At 46.5% G+C, this 22,424-nt stretch overlaps 1 protein-coding gene and 1 long non-coding RNA gene across 9 annotated transcripts in view; one reads left to right on the top strand and one right to left on the bottom strand.

Moving 5' to 3' along the window:
• The window catches only part of LOC135394243 (uncharacterized), a 36,537-nt gene extending 26,161 nt beyond the window's left edge, over positions 1-10,376 (bottom strand). The window contains exon 1 of one of the 2 annotated variants that reach the window (XR_010422802.1): positions 10,290-10,376. This is a non-coding gene — a long non-coding RNA (uncharacterized LOC135394243). Of the gene's footprint in view, positions 1-6,560; positions 6,643-10,289 lie in introns of those variants that run through there. The other variant, XR_010422803.1, reaches the window with a different exon arrangement.
• The window catches only part of LOC135394241 (paired box protein Pax-6-like), a 57,988-nt gene that overhangs the window by 10,726 nt on the left and 24,838 nt on the right, over positions 1-22,424 (top strand). For 2 of the 7 annotated variants that reach the window (XM_064624887.1, XM_064624884.1), the window contains exons 1-6: positions 6,519-6,671; positions 18,172-18,274; positions 18,364-18,621; positions 18,683-18,863; positions 18,919-19,113; positions 19,335-19,497. In XM_064624887.1, the coding sequence (XP_064480957.1) occupies positions 18,401-18,621; positions 18,683-18,863; positions 18,919-19,113; positions 19,335-19,497 (760 nt within the window). In that variant the 5' untranslated portion in view covers positions 6,519-6,671; positions 18,172-18,274; positions 18,364-18,400. Of the gene's footprint in view, positions 1-6,517; positions 6,672-18,171; positions 18,275-18,363; positions 18,622-18,682; positions 18,864-18,918; positions 19,114-19,334; positions 19,498-22,424 lie in introns of those variants that run through there. The other 5 variants (XM_064624886.1, XM_064624891.1, XM_064624888.1 and 2 more) reach the window with 5 other exon arrangements.

Here is a 22,424-nt window from a genome sequence, read left to right as displayed (position 1 = left end):
AGCTTTGACTCGATCACTGTAACAACTGATTCCCACGGCAAGAGCGCACATCTGTCCATCAGAAAGCCGACGTGATGAATTTTTCATGTAACTCTCGTTGCTAATCCTCTCGCGTTGTCATAATTTAGTTCTCGGTTCCGTCATAAGCGACAGTGAGTTATTCAGTTTCTGTTTGGAATCCTTCTTGACTCCCATAATTACTTGTATAGCTTCCGTTATCGATGATTTCTGCTACAATACGCGAAGCATTCGAGCACTCCTGCTGCATGGCAATGTAGTTTAACCTCAGAAATACGCTGACGGTAAAATTTATGCCGTTTAATCTAATTTATGGCTCTATAAAGCCACGCTTTGTAAAAAGAGACGTGTCAACGAGACGCTGATCGCGAAAGATAAATTTAAAATACAACGCAGAAAACGGTGCAAAAAGAAAAAAAGCAACGACAACAGTGGAAAATAGAAAGAAATGTACACGAGAAAAGAAGGAAGTGGCGTGAAAAATAGAGGCAGGCGCTTTCTTTTGTCATCGGGGGCCCCCTAATTAAACGGTCCAGTAGCTCCTTTGTTTGCAGAAAAATGATGGAACGTATTTCAAATACCCAACAAGAGGAAAAACGTCATAATGAATTTTTGATCGGTCTTTGATGGCGATACCGATGACGACGTCGCTCATCCTTGCTGACAAATCGTGCAAAATATGATGGCACATTTTCTTCTCCGAACTTTTTTTTTGTTATCCCAATTATCTGGCATTATAATGCCATGTTTTTTTATGATTTCCATATGTTTTTTTCTCTCTTTTTTTTTGTGTGTGTGTGCACATAGAGTCCACCGTATTGATTGTTTAAAGACGTCGATTTTCTGACTTCCATTTTTTTATTACTGTAAAAGTGGTTAATTTCGCTTAGGAGGTGCGTTGAAGATGTTTCGCAGATTTTCACGATGCATGTTCTGTGCGGTTTTACCACGGAGCCCATTCGGGTCAAATTGCTGGATGTGTCAGTCTTGGCTACGACACACACACACAGAATCAAACCTGTCGTTGGTTTAAGACAGATGTCGACACACTTTCCTGCGAAGCAGGCCCAGGACGCACGATCGCCCCCCCCCCCCCCCCCCCCACGATATTCGTGACGTTTCCCGCATGAGCGCGTGGCCGACTATTCGGCAAACAGTTCCATCATCATGGTCACCAGCACCACCTGCCATTGGTGGAATCGACGTTGATGATCAAGCACGCATGAGACAATGGAAAGCAAGCAACTCATGCGTTATGAATCACAATTTGTCTATACGCTTTCACGTAATCGTGAACAGTATTTTTCGGGGCTTTAAATTCGTGGAAAAATTAGGTCTGCGAAAATTGGTACTTTTGTTATCAGGTATATCTGAACAGGGCCGGTGCTAGGGGTGTGCGAGACCTGAGGCAAAGGCACATCGCGGGGCCTGTTTCACACGATTAAGTGCATACTTGATATTTAAAAAAAAAAGTAATCCCTGGTTGAGGGCTTCGTGCGCGGGGCCTATGCAAGCGCGGGGTCTAAGGCGATCGCCTTACTCGCCCCCTCCCCCTATCGCCGGCCCTCTATCTGAAGACGGTGGTCACCGTAACCACCTGGGTGGAGGATAGACGATGAAGGGCAGCACTACATTGTGAGAAGGGGGATGCGTCTGCCCAATAGAAGACTGAGAATTGTCGAAATACAATTTTAGTCGTGACTCACCTTCCCCTATTTTCTCTTATCCATCGTAATCATCATCATCATCATCGTTATCTTTTGTCTTTACATAAGTGCTATCTTTTGTGTATTAATTAATTAGCTTGCATCCCCGTTCGACAATTTCATTGCAAGTTGAGGTGAGAGAACGGCAAGTGATATGAACAGCTCCGTCGCCCTCCAGTTATAACGTTCGAACGGTTAAGAGCGTACCTGCTGCTTTAGCCGTTTCAAAGACTTCCCTATTTCATTTGTTCGAAGAAAGAGTTGTGGTTAAAAAAGAGAAAATGAAAGCAGCAGCCATAAAGAGAGAGAGAGAGAGAGAAAAGAATTTAAAGTCTTCTTTTGAAACGTAAACTGCGTGTCAGAAAAATACGTGGTTGAAGAACTCAACACCTGCTAGACAGGAGAATACTTCCCTGAGCTGGGCTGAGCTGTCATGTAGTTTGGCCACGCCTACATTTTGCGTAAGCACAGCGTCGATGCGTGGATACTTTTCATGTCTCCCCTAAGGCGCTATTCAAAGAGCGCGTCACATGAAGCGAAATTCTCACGTCCCTTTTATCCGCATCTGCTTGTGGCGTTCTGTTGTCGGGGTTCGTCAAGTGTGTGACAATGACTCGTGTCTGACACTCGTATCGCGAGATCTTCCATTCACGAGATACAACGATGAAACGATTGCGACTTTGTGTAGAGGACCGTGATTATGAAATCGGAAAGGAGAAGCTCATCTGCATCGCGCGTACATAGCAGTGATGCACGTGGTCTTCACCATAGGTATCTTTAACGAGTTCGACTTGCGTGTATACGTCTAAGAGCGTGACCAACGACAGCTACACTAAACAATGCCTAAAGGATGGAATGATGCATATTCCACCGAGAAGTGAAGCTGAAATTGGGGGACCTTGTGACCTGTCCTGTGACCTGTTCCCCGGTTTCGGTTTTTGGATTGCTTGTACAGCAAATGTATAGCTTCGGAATTCCTGGGCATATGTGCTCGTAACATGTCCAAGTGACCCCCAAAGTAACGTGCTCAAAATCTCCTCATTGACTTCCCTGGGTAACTTGACCCTTAGGTTTTAAAAGAAGTTGAGACTCACCCCCTGTTCGTATACACCACTTGACCCACATTAGGGCTAGTTCGATGGTTGTGCCATCTGGTGGTCACCTTCGGCTCACACCATATACAGTTGACCATAATCACTTTCAGTTGGTCACAGGTTCGTTGTTCACAGTTGTCACAGGTCATAGGTTGTTGGTAACTCAGTTCAAAGTGTTGTCTATTTCTTCTTTGCTGTCAGAGAATACCTAGGAGGTTACTCTCCTTCATGAAATCTAGGACTATGATTTGTGTTGCCCGCCGCGTTTACATTGGTCCAGTAGGGTAAATGAGTGACTCCAGGAGGGGGTCTGGGTGACCTAGGTTCCTAATTTTTTCCATTAGGCGTTTCTTTTGCTGTTCGTATGTTCTTCAGTGAAGCAAGATCTTTACTTCGTCCTGTGGTGCCGAGGACGTCCTTAGTGTTGGCGCTTCGAGTTCGCAATCTTATTAGAAGCGAAGTTTCTTCCCTTGTGAAACCCCTTGTGACGCAGAGGGGGGGGGGGGGGTTCTGTTTGCATCGCTGTCGTGGCATCGGGGTGAAAGCGCCATACATGTTCATTTATAGCAGTTTGTGCTTGAGCACTACTTGGAATAGGGGGGAGTGTAGGAGGAAGTCTTGTAGCCTCCTTGGCTAGTGTGTCGGCTCTTTCATTTCCAGGTAGGCTCTTGTGCGATGGCACCCGTTGCAAGGCGATTATATTGCCCCTGATCTCTAGTTCTTTTATGATTTCGAGAATTTGCAATGCAACAGGGTGGTCTTCGTAGTTGTTGGATATTGTTTGAAGGGCGGCTTTTGAGTCTGATAGAATTACCACGGGGCCAGGTTGTCGATTCATTTCTTTTGTTTTCATTAGTGGAGCCAGGATAGCGGTCATTTCAGCATCTCTAGTCGACGTCGTCCCATGGATGGCTTCTGTCCAATCTACGTTCAGAGCTGGAATGCAGAATGCTGCTGCACTGGTCCCAGCATTTCTGTCAATTGATGCGTCCGTGAATATTTGTAGTGAAGCATAGTGGTGTTCGCGTATGTAGTCTTCGGTTAGCTTCCAAGCAACTATGTCTGGCGTATTTCCTTTTTTCTTCATGCATGGAATTGTCATCTTACAACGTGGTTGGCGTACAGTCCATGGAGCTGGACTTTTTGGCGGTCTTGCTGTGTGGATTCCGATCAACCTGCGAGTTCTCAGCGTTGTTACAAAGCGAGAGCGTTGTCTGTTCTTAAGTCGATTAAGGATAGCTCTTCCTGGTTTTGTCTTCTCCAATCTAGTGATTTGTTGTAGCAGTTGTTTGGTTGCGAGTAGGGGAAAAGGCAACGCTGGGACTTCTGCATACTTTGCTACGTTTCTCGTACTCAGAGGAACTCCGATGGCACTTTTGAGTCTCCTCAGGTGAATCCTTTCTAGCACTCTTCGTGACGACTCACTAAGCTTTCCGTACGGGTATATGTACATGAGTCTAGTCACTGTAAGGGCACTATGAACGAGTTGTATAGTGCTCTGTGGACAGCCTGAAGTGGGGCTTGCTAGTCTCCGAGTAAGATTGAGCGAGGATTGGCAGCGCAGTTTGATGTCCTTCGTGTACGGTGTCCACGACATTCGACTGTATATGGTCGCCCCTAAGAATTTGGTTGTTTTAACTGACTTTAACTTTAAGGACTTATCTTGCAGACTTCTCGGACACTGGAACTCTCAAAAGCGGCGTTTTTCGGGAAAATTCGAACTGCTACCGGCGTATGTTTTTCGATTTTTTTCGGATAAATCTGAAAATCCGGAGCCCCACAAATATCCTTAGCGCCACCCATTTTCTCCCTTCCTCCATGATCCTACTTCCGCTCCTTCAGCGACAGTATAGTCACAAAGCAAGCCACTCGCGGCCATAGGCTTTCTGCATTTGAAACTGTCTGTGTCAATTGGTTGAAGCGGACGACACGACGACATTGTTTTTTCTACGTAATAAAAACGGGAAATTGGACGTGGATCTGACATTCTTTAGTGTAGGAAGTGTCGGCATGACCCACTCAGAACGCAGATCATCCGATCATCGGTTGCTCGTAACAGTGACAACTCTATAGACGAAAATACGGCACCTATAGTGAACAGACAAATTAAGCCTTAAAGCTTCTCACAGACGGGACTGGCAACAATATCCTTACGTCACCGTGACTATAGACGCAAGAAAGCAGCGTGCACATTGTAGCAGGGGTGTGTATTTAAATGAGCAAGGAAGTGAAGCGACATTAAACATGGCTCCATCGGCCAGCCATGGGGCCAGCCCGAGCTCCTCGTGTGATGTCATCAGATCTGCGAGCAGCCGTAACTTCACTATCACTTTAGTAAGTTATCATTGGCAACCGAAAATTCGTCTGCTACGGCGCTTCGGCTTCGTCACGAGTTACCCGATTGGCCCTCCCAGCGGGGCTGTGAACGAGTTACCTCATCCCCTTACATCCCCTTACCAGCTCCCGTGGCTCAGTGGTTAGCGTGCTGGCCATGTCACGTAGAGACTGGGTTCGAATCCCGGTGCCGGCTGTGCTGTCTGGGGTTTTTCCTGGGTTTTCCTCAGACGCTTTCAGATCCCTTAGAAGTCGGCCCAGGACGCATATTCTCCCAGGGCGTCAGTCGTGACGTTGCCCACCTACGTGAGGCCCACAACGGCAAGCCCTATCACCATCACCACCACCACCACCCTACATATCCTTTGAAGGAGTGGAGGGTCTCTAAAGAGTGTGCAGGACAGAGCTTTCTCACGTGCTACATGTCAGCTCGTCGTTCCATCGTAAGAGCTCGTGTTAACGGTTGTGCAACACAAAGGAAAAGCATATCGAGGGGCATTTCGCTCCATGACCAAGAAACACTATACGCACAAACAACCGAAATTGTGTCAGTGATCTCGTGCTTTTTCGTTATCACATCACATCACATCTCGTGCAGCATCTTGATTTCTAATTCAGAAGTGAAGGACGAATTATTTTAACCCAACGCAAAAGTGAACCATATGCCGCAAAAAGTGTGTCTTTGTAATGCTGGAATGTATGTAAGCATACACATGCAGAAGATGTGTTTAAATTTCAGGTTACAGAGCACATTATTTGTGTGGACCTCGATATTCCCGGTTGCTAAATCCCCGATCTGGAAATTCCCGTTCTCGAAACAAGGAAAATCAAGGAGAATGCTCGGTTGCTTCGTAACATGGCATTAGGTGTTTAAAAACATAAATGTGTTTACGTATAGCGTTTAAAAACACGGTATCACTATTTAACCACCCAAATTAACGGGTTTTCGATGTCTGTCCGAGTCGTTGTAGCGAACGAAAGCCAAATTTTAGCGGCTGTTAGGCTTAGCAGGGCAGACACGACAGAACACCACGTTGGTTAGTTTATTATTACGTTAGTTCAAGTTCGGTGTTTGCATTTGGATGTCTAAGTTAGTCTAAGTTCGCTGTTGACAGTTTCCCGCGCGCGACTGTGCATTTTATAGTCAAATAGCGTGTATTTCCAGTAGTTTGTTTTGCAGCGGGGATTTCGATCACTTTATTTCGAGGTACACACACGATTATTTAACGCTTCTCGCTGATTGTATAATTTAGCCCGGTGAACAGCGTATCTGAACAAGTACTGAGACGTCATGTTTGTCAGCCCCTTGTGCTGGCAGCCGACAAGTGGTCACATGTTTTGCTGATATGATATCAAGATGTGCCACCCGGATTCAGAGGGAGTGCATGTGGATCAGATTGTTGCTCACCTGGGCCAAGGCATGGAAGCGTGAAGTGCAGCCCATCGTTTTCATTTGCTCGCAGTGGCTTCTGTTTGTATTGAACTCTCGTCTGCGATAGCAATACCAGGGAAAAGAAAGGTTAGTTGCATGCCAAGAGAACCTCGCTTCAATGGTAGCCATCCCCTCGCACTCGTTGTGTTTTTCCCCACCGCTTGTTGGGGGTGCGATATCTGGCAGTGCGGTGCGAGTGTCATGAGGTCCCGTTCTGGGCGACGCTGCCACCGCGGGTCGGCCCCCTTTTCCCGTTTCCCTATACTATGACTCCTTTTGTTTGTTTCTTTGTGTGAGGGGTACCGCGATATTGTTGATACTCAAAGCACGAACTCGGTGAACTGTTTTGTGGGATACGACGCCGCGGTGCTTTTACATAAACGGCTGAACCATTAAGAGGACCACGAACAGATTCTACTACATTCAGTTCTTGGCGGAGAATGGTTCTGTAGGATGACTTTTTTTCTGAAACGGATGCGAGTTTTGCCGTATTACGTTGCACGCGGGCGCGCAAAGACGTTGGCGCGCAAAAAATAGCGGCGAGCGGCCGCCCGACACTGTGGATGTGTTCTGGTAACTTTCTTGGTATTCTCTGAGGAGTCCCCGCTTCTGGAACATTTTTGCGTAACCATCCGTCAGCAAATATGACTGTTCTATTAGCGTACTTTTGATATTTTAAAATCTAGGAGTTGTATCTTTTCAGCAGTTTCCTGATTATTTTATCTGTGCAATGCACGATAGCCTAAGGCGTCCTTTCTAACGGAAAGATGTATAATAAGCGTAAATAAAGGTATCATAGTATCTTCGACTGGCGGTATGTACCACCAATGCTCTAAGCCAGTGCGTTCGGAGCTGGAGGAAGAAAGAAGATGGAAGAAGGGTGGTGGTGCTGGTTGTGAAAGCGCTCGCCGTTGTCGGCCTCACAGAGGTGGGCAACGTCACGACTGACGCCCTGGGGGAATGTGCGTCCTGGGCCGACTTCTAAGGGAACTGTGCCGACATATGTCTGAAAGCGTCTGAGGAAAACCTCATACATTTGAATACAAACTGGAAGAAGGAAACAAACTGCCGAAGCTATTGTCAGAGCGGTCCGTTTTGACCAGTAGAAGACAGAGCGCTATCTTCGCCACCGACGATACTGACAGCCACTGACCATCGGTGGCTGTGAATCGAAGATGCCATAAGCCACGTGTGCACGTTATATACAAATGAGCGTCCCAAAGGATATTAGCCCACGATCTTGATATTACAGAGGACATGCAGCAGTCATTATCGATGAGAGGTATAGACTACAACAACAACTTTATTTTGAAGATGGTGAATGAGGAGTTTCATCACCAGGGGCGAGAAGTATAAAAGTAGGTAGTATACGATAGAAACTTACCGAGCGATCGGGAGATTTGTTTATTTTGTGACCGGCAAATTCGAGTCCGGAAATTTCGCAAGCGCGGGGGATATCAGGGTCATTCCCGTGGTCACTGTTGCTCTCCAGAAGGCCTTTCTATACCTCAGGGGGACGAACCGTTTCAATATTGAAAGGTGCGCTGGCGTATGTTGCCCTTAGCCGTGTGACGAAAACTTGAACTGTCAACGGTTCAAACTTTCCTAGAACACCTTCCATCTAAGGCAAACATCCACATCAGCAGCGACATGGTCGAGTGGGTAAAAATATTCTCTCGGTGGTATAGTAGCCGTTGCAAGGTCCTGCTGATGATGGGAGGTCGTGGATTCGAATTCTACCACTGGCTGTGTTGTCTGAGGTTTCCCCCTTTGTTTTCCGGCCGACTTCCCAGACTAAGGTCTGCAGTTTCCCCCGAAGTCGGCTCCGGACGCACACTAACCCCCCTGACCCCCATTCCTCCCCGCCGTCCTCTCCCCATCTGCCCTCGTCTGTACACCGCTGATGTCCACAGTTGCTTCGCGGCGCTAGCAATGAATAAAAAAAACACGTCTGGTCAGCCTCGTTGAATGAGCGCCAACACAGTTGAGTTACCAGTAGCAAACATGCAATGTAATAGTGACTTGAGGCGAGGAAAGTAATTTAAAGCGGTCGCTTTTGAAATGTGGTTTACTGAGGTGCGTCTTATCTGTCCCCATCACGTGAAAAAAGAAAGAGACAAAGCCTGATCTGGCTGGGGGTTGCGATGGCGGGCAGCCGGCGCCGTGTTTGCAGCGCATGTCACCGGAAACCGAGGGCAATGAATGCTATCATTGTTTTGCATCTCGGAGGAAGGCGCCTCTTTCACAAGAGCAGGATTAAAAGGGTTCTCCCTTTTCTGACACCAGCGGTGCAGGCATAATCCTCCGTCGGGTGACGAAAGAGGAAGAAATTGTCCAGTTTGGGTGGTCCTCTGGCGCCACAGATGAAACCTGATAACGATACGTATGAGACGAGCGGGCAGAAGTGCATGTGCGCGCTCTGAGGGAAAAAAGGAGTTTAGTCTCTTAGTCTGAGGGAAGTTTAGTCCCTTTAGGGACTAGATGCATTGTCCTTTCAGGCAGGGATTTTCCCAGCATGTTAGTTTAAGACTCTGAGTTCACTGTTCGCGATTTTCCGCGCGCGACTCTGAATTTTAGGCGGTTTATTTTTAATCGGGAGACAACGAAACATTTATTTCCAGCAGTTTATTTTGGGATGATGGGGATTTTGAGCAGTTTATTTCGAGGTACACCCCTTGCAGCGATGGGGAGTAAATTTCAGCGTCAGGAGACTAAAATGGAGAGTAACTGCTTTATAGGGAACTAGAAGCTGCAATTAGTCTTCAATTTACCCTTTTTTTTTCCCATAGGTGCAGCAAGTCAGGTAACAAACATGAATAAATTAGGGGCCGTCCAAAATAACCGGGCTGCTCGATTCGTTTGGTCTAGCTATATAATCCTTCTTTCTCGTTGCGTACGACCCTTTCCCAGCTTGAACTTACTCGACTTAATGTCAGGCACCGGGCGCTCCGACTAGAAACATTTAATGTATAGTTAATCGTCACTTAAAAATACCATGTGAACAATATCTTCCTCCGTACAAGAAGTGCACATATATGTTGGATTTTGTGCAGTATTCATGTTGACTTCATTGTTTCAAATACAGTTTCTTTCCTCGATGTATCAGTGAATGGAACGCCATAGATGGCAATGTTCGTGTGTTGCCTCCTATCCAGTACTTCGATTCACTCCTGCAATATACTCTAGTTGAGGCTGCGGTATATGTACAAATAAAAATAAATAAATATACTGTGATCAAGCACAGTCGTGAGAAATAAGATATTTCACACAAAAAGCCTGTCTTCCCTGCGCCTGGACTTTTCGAAATTTACGAATGAGATTTGCACACGTCTAAAAAACACTGAAACAAACAAACAAACTACTAGCTGGAATGGTATCGAGCACATTGAGGCATGAGAGGCTTTAGCATAATAAGCGAAAGCAAAGGATACCGGCGCTCCAGGAAAATCGAATCCCACATTGAGTCTTCCTGTGGAATATTATGAATGCTATCACATCCGTTGTTACCTTGTGCGTCAAGAACGTTTAATAAAAAAAAAATTCAAGATGCGAGCTACTCAGGAATGACTCGCCGCACCCCGTGGACAGGAAAGTCTATCCATACATTTTGTTTGGGACGTCCGTCGAAAATATTGAAGTATTGAAAATTACTCGATCAAATCAAGCCCGCTAACGCTCTGCCCTAAAAGTACTACTATCACTTACTCACTGTCATTCTTGTATAAATTCTGTCACACTTCTGCTCTCCGATCTTGCTATGTACATCAATCATCGAATCTCAACCCGTCTCGATCGTGAACTCAAAGTGGCTCGTTTTAAGTGTAACGCACTTCGTCCTTCTCGAATCCATTCTTTCCTACAACGTCCACCGAATGGGACCACCTCCCATCTAATATTGCAACCATTACTGACCCTCCAAGCTTATGCAACTCCACATTAAACGGCACTTTTTAATAGGGATGAGCCAACCGAATCCACGAATCCTTGGCATGGATTCGAGATTCGGGAATCCGAATCCTAGTGCTCAAAACGGCGAATCGAATCTTTCGAATCTATATATACCAGCCATGTTTGTTCCTTTCTTTTTCAAATTGGCGCCTCCGGAGTGCGCCGAAAGCCTAATTGACCGACGGATATTTTCTTGTTTCTTTGTTTACATTGCTCTGGCCTGAAAGAGTTCAGGCAGGCATGGTTACATTACACGTTTAAAAGTAATATGGTTTTGCTTTTGATTGTTGCTTTAGCTTTATCGAAATAATTGAGGCTCGAGAATTTATGTATTTCTTGTAGTCGATGAACAAGATGGGTTAATTTTCTCCCGAAACTGAACTATAATGTTTTTTTTTTTTTTTCATTAAACAAATGTATCATATTCTGCTTCAAAACACTTTTCAGTAGAAGTTTTTTTTTCTTAGAGCTTTTTAAACTGTTTTCAAAGAAAGGATTCGAGATTAGTAAGATTCGTGGATTCGCAGAACCTTCCTTGGATTCGGATTCGCAAAATTCTGGATTCGTCCCATCTCTACTTTTTAAGATTCCAAAACATGCCAATTTACAAACATGAAAGAATTGCTCAATAGCAATTGAGCTGGCGACTATAGAATACATGGTGGCAAAATCCCGAGACTATATGTATATAGGGACGACGAGAACGGACACTTCAGGCTTTGTCTGTGTGTGCCCTGTTTGGGTCGTCCTGCGCCTGCCCCGTCGTCCCGCGTGTGTTTGTTCCCGTCGTCGGGTTTTTTCTCCCTCCGTACGGTTGCTTTCTTCGCTTGTTCTACGCTTATATGTAGTGCTTTTTTGTTCTCGAAACTCTGCTTATTTTGTATTAATGCATCTCTCTTTTTGTTTGTTTATTATTCGCCTGATACCTGCTCCTCCCATGTAACGCCCTCTCCATGGTCTTTCGGTAGTAAATAAATTGATTGATTGACTACTAACCTTTCTGGACAATGTAGGCCTTCGATCTTCACCGTAAGGCTCGGCATTATACCTGCACCAAATTACCGCGAGCAATGACGTAGGACATCTCCTGTGGGAAAGGCACTCCAATAATGATCATCATCTAAATAAAGTTGTTGTTAGCGAACGGTATTGACGCATTGACGACAATGCAAGGCACATCCTATAGTGGCAGATGTATTTGTGTAATAATGTATTAGTGTAATGTAGTGTAATTAGTGTAATAATACTAATAATAAGTGTGTAATGTAAGAAGCCGCAAATACTACATGACAGCTTCGACGTTGTCTTTCATTTTTACACATGCACGCATATGACACGTGTACAAACGAAAAATATTCGCATAATACATTAACTATAGATATTCAACTTGTTTGATCCACGCGGAGTGTCCATCTTGTGTACCTATTTGAACAATACGTGACGACGGTGATCCCAGGTGATCGAAATTATCCGCAGTCCTACCCTGTGGCATGCATAGCCATACAAGACTCAGGTCGAAATCTAAATCTACTCCCAATTATGATGAGGCGTTTCACCGCACGAATTGTGGTACCCCACCTCAGTGGTTGTCAAACTTTGTGACATGAAGGAACCCCTACACATTTCTTGCCATATTGCCATTTTACGACATGCCCAGCCCCCAGAGGGCAACATGCAGATGATTACTTCGTGAACGCAAATTGCAGAGGCTGAACGAACAACCGGACAGCTAGGCAATAGGAGATATGTGCGTTCGTTATGTACGGCTCTCGCTGACTTTTCGTCTACTGCCATATATTCTTGAAACAATGATCAAAAACAGACAGTTCTGCATACATCCATGAAACTTCGCTGAAACCTCTCCGCAAATAGCACATTGTGAGTTTTTTTGATGGATTGATTATTTTTTAAAAATTGAGAAAATGGGCTCCATATACATGGAGACTAGCTACTCTATGGCACGTACTCACTTAAAGGCACTACTGGTGTACGTATACGCTTGACATAACACATAAAACAATAGAAAAATATAACGAAAAATGATGATGGGGGAAGGGGAAGGAGTATAGAAAAGAGAATAAAGACAGGAGGAAACAAATTAAAACCTATAGGGGAAAGCAACATCCCATCAAAACAGTCACAAAACACTGCAAAAATTGTTTCAGGAACAGTTTCAACACAACAGTCACAACACAGACAAGGCTGTCACAATAACCGTCACAAGCACCGCAAAAAGTTTTTTCGGAAACAGTCACAACACAGACAGGGCTGTCACAGTAACAGTCACAAGCACCGCCGGAATTGTTTTAGAAACAGTCACAACACAGAAAAGGCTGTCACAGTAACAGTCCCAAGCACCGCAAAAATTGTTTCGGAAACAGTCACAACACGGACTCGACTGTCACAGTAACAGTCACAAGCACCGCCGGTTTCAGAAACAGTCAAAACACAGACAATGCTGTCACAGTAACAGTCACAACACAGACAAGGATGTCACCATGGCGGATCTAGATGGGGGGGGGGGGGGATATGTTTATTGAGGAAAAAAAACAAGGAAAGGTTAGTCAGGCAAAGGCCGACTTGCTATTCCTTTCGTAAGGGGGGGGGGTCAGGACATCCTGCCCCCCTCCACAGTTTCTGTCTTCACATATTGTTTAATTGACCTCGATTGCGTATCTACCGTGCTGGGCAAGGCTTGACCCCCCCGCTCAGAAAAATCCTGGATCCGCCCTTCGCTGTCACCAGTAACAGTCACTCTCACTCACCACTCAACCGTTACTCGAAGCACGGAACAGCAGTTCTTTTCATGCAGCATGAGTCCATGCTCACCGTTCTCTTCCCAGGTAAACCGCCACGTACGTGAACGTTTGGAACGACTGTAACGGTAAAATCGCTTATAACGACACATCATGTTACGATATGCCTCGTACACTCGTACAACGACCGTTTTTACTCGTTGAATCATGTGTTGGCTTCCCAAAGGGTTACCGGTGACGTCATTGAACGCGATGCCACGAATTTCGCGGTACCCCACTTTGGGAACCTCTGCCCTACCCATTACGTCAGTGGTTCCCAAACTTCGCCGCGCCGCGGCCCATTGAAATATAGACGACATCGTCGCGACCCCCCGGTTTCCCTCTCTGAGATGCCGGACGTCTTCCGATCTCAGCGCATGAACGTTAGCCAAAACGATACACTGACATTTTATTGGAGCCTTCAGAGCGAGTTCTCTGGACCAAAAAGTCCTGCACAGCTGTATGCCTCGCTCACCGACAACACATTTTTTCTAATTCGAGAAGACACCACTGCGCGATGCACCGTGAGGGCGAGGCGTCCGTTCCGTGTATGCCGCGATAGACGCAGACGCTGTGGCCTTTAGCGGGAGTGAGTGAACCTCACGTCATAGATTTTGGCCCTCGTGCACATGCAAAAGCGAAGCTGTATGATGCATCTAAAGCGTCGCGTACCTCGCATGCAAGCGCATTTATGAGAAACCTCCGGGTCTGCTGCCACGGGCTTCTTGGTAACGCAGAATAGCGGACACGGCGCGGCATTTCTTTTTATTGTGGGGTGCTTCGCGACTCCCCTCGGAACGTGTCGTGACCCCTGTGGTGTCGCGACCTACAGTTTGGGGACCTCTGCATTACGTGACTACGAGATCGGAATGAAATGGAGCACCTATTTGAAGCTTTTGTTACAGCGACTCCAAAACGCAAAATGGACTGACTCTTACCTTTTACACACAACAATAACAAACATATGTAATGACGAGCGAGGAAATTTGCCACGTTATTCTCATATAGCTCACTATACCCCAAGAAAGCGCACGCACAAAAACCTCTACAACTCGTGGGTGCTGTTTATTTTTTTCAAAGTCAGCTTTTTATGGAGGTATTCTGTAGGATAAAAGAAAAATCTTTCGCAATTCGACTTGCTCGCAGATACCACGACGAGGGAGATAGTATATAAAGACAACATAATAAGAAGCCAAGGAATTGACGCAGCGGCAAATGACAGCACCTGATAAGCGCGATTGATTGGCGCTAATCCCAGCAACGCGTACATCGTATCCACAGTTCTATATAGGATATAGGCGCCGTCTATAGGAAACCGTCTAGAGGCTGACCTTTTTCCGAGATTTGCTTTTAATGTGCTGCACACGGACGTCACGGAATGCCACTCGGACGACGCGCCAACGTCGTTATCTCTTCGTTTACTCGGAGCTTTGTTTCATTTATTTTCATTTGCATCATGCCTACTGGATTTGTTTTGTTTTGTGCGTTTCGTTGCAGTGCTGTGTTAGGGTGTTTCAAGTGTGTGCAAAGAAAAAAAAATAACCGAAAAGAAATTCAAATTCCTAGAGGATCAGAACTGGCTACATTCTGGCTACTGCAAAGCCTTATGTGTCGCAAGATTCTGCACTATAGTCGTGTTGAAGAAGGAAAAGAAATCTAGTCCGTCAACTACATACGCTGATGGAGATGAGGAGGCGCAATAGCGCGCCAGGAGAAATACTGCAGCGCCAACACGCAGCGTGGTGGTGCTGGTGGTTCACAAAGGTGGGAAACGTCACGACTGACGCCCTGGGGGAATGTGCGTCCTGCACACCACGCACCATGCACCACGCAGCGTATATGTCATATGGCGGGTCTTAACAGCCAATAGAGAAGCAGAGTGAGCATAATATACTACAATATCTCACGGAGGAGCGAGCGTGACCGCCCTCTGTCCAGCCATTCTATCTGCGACGCAGTAATATTTGAGAGCTGACGGACTCGGTTTCTTTTTCCCCATTTTTTCTTTCTTTCAATCAATCAATCAATCATCGATTTCTTTTTCTTCTGAAGTAGAACACGACTAGTAAAGCACACACCAATTCCATCACGGCGCCATTATTATTACTATTACTATTATTATTATTATTATTATTATTATTATTATTATTATTATTATTATTATCCTTTACGTTAAAGGTAGTGGTTTATGATTTATTAGTAAAGTGCGTTTTTGTATTATGTCCACGAAATGCGCAAGAACTATGAGGAATGTCCATACCACGTGCGAGAGATGGGTTGGATTATTCAAAAAATAAAGAACACGAGTCCTGTACACGAACCCTGGTCGCGGAGTTGGCCGGACGTGCTGGGGAGCTTCCTCACCCGTGGCTAGTCTTCAGGACGTTGTCGATAGAATTGAAGCCTCTTCTGGTGGCGAGTGTCCGTAACTTGGCGACTTCCTCGTCGTCCACGGGTCGCCACATGCACTTTAGTGCCTCTTTAGATTTCGGGGCACTTCCTCGATTTGAGGGAAGAGTCTTCACCACTCTTCATCTTCCCATTCCGGCCCTCTATATGCTTACCTTAACTAAGCTTATTTAGTGACTCTATACATGCCTGCGCTTTGTGACAGTGACATGATATCGATGAGTCATTCTCTTCGTGATATTTACTTATATCATGATATGAACTGCGGTATTTAGACATGGTCGGTTGTATATAGATTATAATGGCACTTAGTACATATGCTGGGGTCAAGTTTATTCCAAACCCCAAACCCAACACAGTCACCCTTCTTTCGGCGCTCTTTCCAAAAAGCCTAATGAACTTGTACGGAACCCCTGCTGCGTTTCGTAATATACTGTACAATGAGATGAGATGTTCGTAAACTGAGACTTCAGTATAGACGAGACACTCACAAAATAAATAAATAAATAAGTTAACAAGTTGGTAGCATACTGCAATTTCAAGTCATACTATGAAAAGAAGGAAAAGAAAAGAAGACGGTCTTGTCGACATGACACCGGCGTTCCGCCCTGCACCACATGCGAGTCACTGTGCAGTAACAAAAGTACACAATACCATCTGAGCTTTCGACTTACACGTCTGTGAAAGAAGCGGCAACGCCCGCATTTTTTGATGGATCACCGACCTCGTCTTTCGAACGACAGTCGAGAAAGGTTCCCCGCCGTGCGTTTATGCAAATGTCCTTTCGTGTCCCGCGCGCCATACCTGCTCTTCTGTGTACCACCGTGGGCTTGGCTCGCTGGCGTATCGGTAACTCCACGAGGGAGAGCAGTGTGGATCTCGGCGGGACATTTGTTTGTGGCGGCGGGGAGTGTTGTATTGATTACCGTTTAGGATGACAGATTGCTGAAAAAATCAGTTGTTGATAAAGACGGAATGGAGTCGCTTTGGAAGTCTCTATTAGCCGGAATCCAGTTCATGGTTCGCAGAAGAACGCCCCGCTGCCTCGAAAGGTGTTTATAGGAAAGATGCTTACTGCCCCTGATGGAGTGCTGTTGGGAGATGGTCGAGATGACTACGAGAGTCAGGGTCAAATGCAAATCGACCATGTAACTGAACTCAAGAGAGCATATAGCACCCTGGTGTTATTACATGAGGGAAGCAACATAAGAAACGGGGACAAACGACTGCTGTCGCTTGTCGTCGTTTTTTATGTTACGCAGAATGTGTCTCTATTCAGGCGCCACGCCAGGGAGAATTACTATGGCCTGATGAGACCCTGAGACCTTTGAAACGCGTTGTAAGACGTTCTGCTTTGAATACCGGACAAGGAATTCTGCAATTTGCTGAAATTTCGATTCGTTGACGGTCGCACTAAATTGCAAAAATTTCTCCTCGCGAAAAAAGACGCCGTTATATCAGTTTGGAAAAAGCTTGATATCAGTTAAAAAAAAACTGGATTCGTGCTCGTTGTTGATCTGTATACGCGAAGGAAACCGCAGTTTACGTTTTCCTTCTCTCCTTCACAAGGAGGGCGGCAATGCGGAGCAGCCTGTCATTGGTCTCCTCAAATGATATGCCCAATCTTACCGAGAGATCGTATCGTAGCGCCCCAGAAGCAGCTCTCTCGTATCAGAAGCGGACCAGTATTGCACTGCTGAGAGGAGACCGTCGTTCCATTCTGCGACGTCTCGTGACACCCCGGGCTTCCCGCCAATGGGCAACCGACATTATGCTGAGATTATCCCCCCATGTATGCTGAGCAGAGTTGATCCGACGCTCGCTTTCCGCATGCCACAAAACACCTCTCGTCAAGATGCTGCATTAATTCATCGAATGCGACTCGTTGTGGCTTTTACAGCTCAGTGGCATTACCGCTTGAGACCCACGTTGACTCTCCCATTCTTCTGCATTGCCCACACTACCGACCTTCCCGAACCGCACTCTCCGGGTCTCTTAGCTGGACTCTCGCCCCTTCTCCCTATCAAAATTGCTTGGTCCCTGGTCTAATCCAGCCCACCAACGTTCTGCGCTCAAAGCTCTTTTGACCTTTCTGGACACAATCGGACTTCGATCCTTATTGTGAAGGCACTCATTATTTCATTCCCCACATTACCACCAGCAACGGAGTAGAGTATCGCCACTGGTGATGAAACTCACCATTCATCATCTTAAAATAAAGTTGTTGTATATAGAATGAGCATATGCTGTTATTCATTTGTAGGAAACATTTCCTCGAGTATGAGGTGAAGACACGACAAGAGGCACGAACGGACGAACCCAACAAACCCGTGTCTCTTGTCTTCTCCTCATACTTAAGGAAACGTTACCTACTACTGCATTACACCAGCTCGCTCGCCTCTTACTTCTTTGCTCACTGTTATCCATATGCGCAGAGTTGCGTGGCCTTGGGCTTAGCCGGGCCCCGGAGCGGCGCCGTGGAGCTGCAGCCGCTCGTACGCGGCGTCGTGTCCGCCGTGGATCACATGCCCCATAAAGGTACGTCTCTACACATGCATTATTCCCATCCCTTTACCACAATGCATGCGACTCCCCACCGCCCTGCCAAGTGACTTTTAGACGACCAGCATCGTGTATGTGGCGCGCTGCTGGGCGCTTGTTTGCATGCCCGTCCTAAGGCTGAGTTCCGTTGCCTGGGCCTGGTGCGGTCCTCCCGTAGGCCACAGCGGCATCAACCAGCTGGGGGGCGTGTACGTGAACGGGCGTCCGCTGCCGGACTCCACGAGACAGAAGATCGTGGAGCTGGCACACAGCGGCGCCCGGCCATGCGACATCTCACGCATACTGCAAGTCTCCAACGGATGCGTCTCCAAGATTCTTGGAAGGTACGTGTGCTCTAACACACTGTGTACACTTTGTTCGCTGACACTTTTTTTCACTGACTAGGTACTACGAGACTGGATCCATCAGGCCTCGCGCTATCGGCGGCAGCAAGCCCAGGGTTGCCACCCCCCCTGTAGTAAATAAGATTGCCGAGTACAAGCGGGAATGTCCCTCCATTTTCGCCTGGGAGATTCGTGACCGGCTCTTGTCCGAAGGGGTCTGCAATAATGACAATATCCCCAGCGTGAGTTCAAGCACTTTCTTTCGCAAAATGCTGCAACGTGGGATTATACGTCTAGGTGTCGTCCATCAACCGGGTGCTGCGCAACCTAGCCGCCCAGAAGGAACAGGCGGCGGCAGCCGCAGCGGCGCAGGCTGCGGTCTCCGGCCCGGAGTCCGTGTACGACAAGCTGCGGATGCTCAACGGACAGCCCTGGCCATGGTACCCGCCTGGAACTCACTTGGCTGCAGCTGCAGCTGCAGGGATGCCTCAGGTACGGCTACAGAACAGCAGTCGGTGTCACATACATGGACACTAGGCACACGTTAAAGTAGAACAAACAACAATACTCCATATGGTCCGCAAACATGTGAAGGCGGCATACGTTCTTGATTTTAATCCCTGGGAAATCCTTGTAAGACATCAACGTATGCCGCTTATAATGTCAGCATACACAACTGCCATGTACTTGAAAAAATACATTTCTTTTTGCAGACGGGAGGCCCTGGTTTGACACCCCCTAGTCCTGTGGGTCCTCTCGGCCATGCAGCAGTGCCGGGGACTCAGGTGTCGACGGCGGCAGCCCTGGTAGGAGCTGTTTGTGGAGGTGTTACGGTGCCTCACCACAACGGGGATGACGTTCCTGCTTCGAAAAAAGGTCCGTACCTTTGTGCGATAACGGCGGAACGTGCATACAATATTATCGTGGTAATCCTGCTCTAGAAAACTGGGCTAGCTGCAGGCATCTATGACGTTAACCTTATATCTCCTTCGATTTTAAGGCTGTAGCAGCCTTCAAGGGTGCAATACTGGGCAATGGTGACATGATGAATACAGCGCTGTTAAAAAAAATGCTGATCAATTAATTGCACGTAAAGAGACATCGTGGAACGATGATGCCCTGCAGGACTATCCTCCTGCCATTCGACAGACTCTTATTTTACGTAACTTGTTTATTTCCTTATTTGAGTGGTATACCCAGATGTCCAAAGTAAATTATGTAAATACACTCTGAGCTGTAAGCCCTGACAACTTAGCTGAAGTAAATCTGGTAGAGCATTTGTATTTTATTACGTTATCTCCTCCTTTCGGAGACTTTTACCGTGTATTCACACGTGCGACATCCTCACTGGAAGATTCTAATGGAAGAAAAAGGAAAAACTGCTCATGGAGCCGATGTTCCGCAACGTGGAGCATTCACACGGTGCCGTAATATGGGGAGTGATGTACTGCGCACTTTGCACATGACACTTAGCACACGACACTTAGCAGACGACACTTAGCAGACGACACTGTCAGCGTTTTCTCCTGTCGTCTGCTACGGAATATCTTCTGGCTATGTCGCAGGATATTCCCCGCGGTTAGCATTGCACGTGAAGATACGACGTTGAGCGCTCGCGTTCTCGTGACAGCAGAAAGATGTGACATTTTTCGCATCTTCCGATAGTATTCTGGGGAATGTCGCTCGTGTGAAAAGTGAAATACACGGTTATGACGGTCTTTGTTCTAGACCTGTAAAGGTACGGGTACCATAGTGAAAAAATTGGAACCCGAGAAAGGGGCAGAGGAGGGACGACGCAACACGTTCTCGAGAACACTTCGAACACACTTCGAGAACGTGTCGTGTCGTCCCTCCTCTGTCCCTTTCTCTGGTTCCAATTTTTCACCATGTACCAGCTGGCCTGCAACCTTACCCCTTTGCCATTGCGGCTACCATGAATAGAACCATGGTCATCCAACCAATACTAACCAAGGCCCTTCGAGTTGAGGTAATTTATCCACTGGGTAGTTGCAACTGCGAATAAATAAAACATTGTCAAACGCGGATACCAAACCACTTCTTTGCGATGCATTCCTAAACCCCGCTTCCCTAAATCTATGTAGTGTAGCATCGTTCTTTCTGTTTTCACTTTTACCATCTGTTTTTGTTACTCTATGGATCGTGTCGCTACGGCGGTAACCATACGTCTAAAAAAGCGAAGATAAGACCTATACATATGTAAACATGCTCGTGTAATTTCCTCCAATCTCACAACCCAGTAAAAGTGCACGCATATAGCCACCCGAAATTTCCTGCTGCCTTCTATCGGAGTTTGCTTTTTTATACAAAGCCCACCGACAATCGAAACTCCGACGGGCGTAGTATTCCCATGGGCGATGTGGGTTGCGGTTACTTACCCATTGTGTATATCCAATATACATGAAGGCAGTCGTGCTGCGTATCCTTCCTCAAACCCCCGGGGTCTGATCTCTCCTTCTGTTGGTTGACGAGGTGTTACAAGGATCGATTTCAGAGCGACCTCTTTTGGATGGCGCAGTCTACAGCACGATTCGCGCTAATCCTGTTTGCACCATTCGCGATGCCATCCTTCCCGAGGGATTCCAGCTTATACTCTATGCACAGACACACACATGCATGCACACAGAAACAGTCGACCGCCTAAGTGTGCAAGTCTGTGACGAGTAGCATTTGCGGAAAGCCTTCCACTTGCGATGTTTCTTGGGTGTGAAACGTATTCAAGAAATATTGCAAAGAGATAGGTGGCGGGATGCGTTGACAGTTCGTGTTTTGCTTTCACTTTCTTTTGGAAGAAAATGAAATGAGCAATTGCTTGCGCGAATTGAAATTCCGAGGATTTATCCGATGGGGTAGGGTCCTGCACTCAACGCAGGGAAACATCCCACATCATCATCATCCATTCATCTATGTTGTTGTTGTTGTTGTTGTGGGATCTCTGACGTAATGATATGCCAAAAACAAATTGCCCAGTTGAGATGCTAGTTGTGTTCACCCGAAGAACAACGCTTTTTTGCGGCTGGCAACGCTGGCACCGCCTTTTGCCCCCTATATATTTATTTAATGGATGACATTACGTTGGAAGAAACGAGGTCGACAAAATTTCTTCATGTCACATGTACGCGAGGCATTTAAATGATGCGGTCAGAAAATATATGGAGTTGTCCTATAGCACCGAAGGCACCCTTCTGAGGTTCAACAACAGAACACACATGTATCGGCAATGAAGTCTAGCGAAGTGGAAGTCCAGTCAAACAGACTGGCTCCCACAAACAGTTTAGCTGAATACAAACTCCTGAACGAGAAATGGTTGAAATTACAAAGTAAATCAATCTGCAGATCTCATATACGTTTCTTACATACAGCGCTCTCGTACAGTGCCCAAGGTCTCGTTAGAGTATTGCACCCGGAAACGTGCGTAGCGACCGGTACAACAATGTTTGGCACCTCTTCACAGTCTAATTTCTTTTCCGAAAACAGCTTATACGTTAAGAACGAGTTCTAAAGACTTGCACTGCCTCTGCACCTAAGGAAGTCCTAGCGTCAGTAACATCATGGTGACGTAGGCCAGGCGCACCAATAGGAGCGCAGAGCAAGCGAGCAGGGAGGAGACTAGTCTCCGACCTCGTCTGCTTGGCGTTCGCATCGCAATATATTAAGTGAAAAGTTCTCTGTAAATACGCCCATTTTCGCTTACGAACGTGTGTTCTGACGCCACCATGTCACGTGGAACACGGTGTTACCTTCCTGGCTGTACGAACACGTCTTGCGCTATTCCAGAACGACAT

The sequence above is a fragment of the Ornithodoros turicata genome, chromosome 5, assembly GCF_037126465.1.
Source record: "Ornithodoros turicata isolate Travis chromosome 5, ASM3712646v1, whole genome shotgun sequence".
Classification (NCBI taxonomy): domain Eukaryota; kingdom Metazoa; phylum Arthropoda; class Arachnida; order Ixodida; family Argasidae; genus Ornithodoros; species Ornithodoros turicata.
This window is presented reverse-complemented; position numbering and strand designations above follow the sequence as displayed.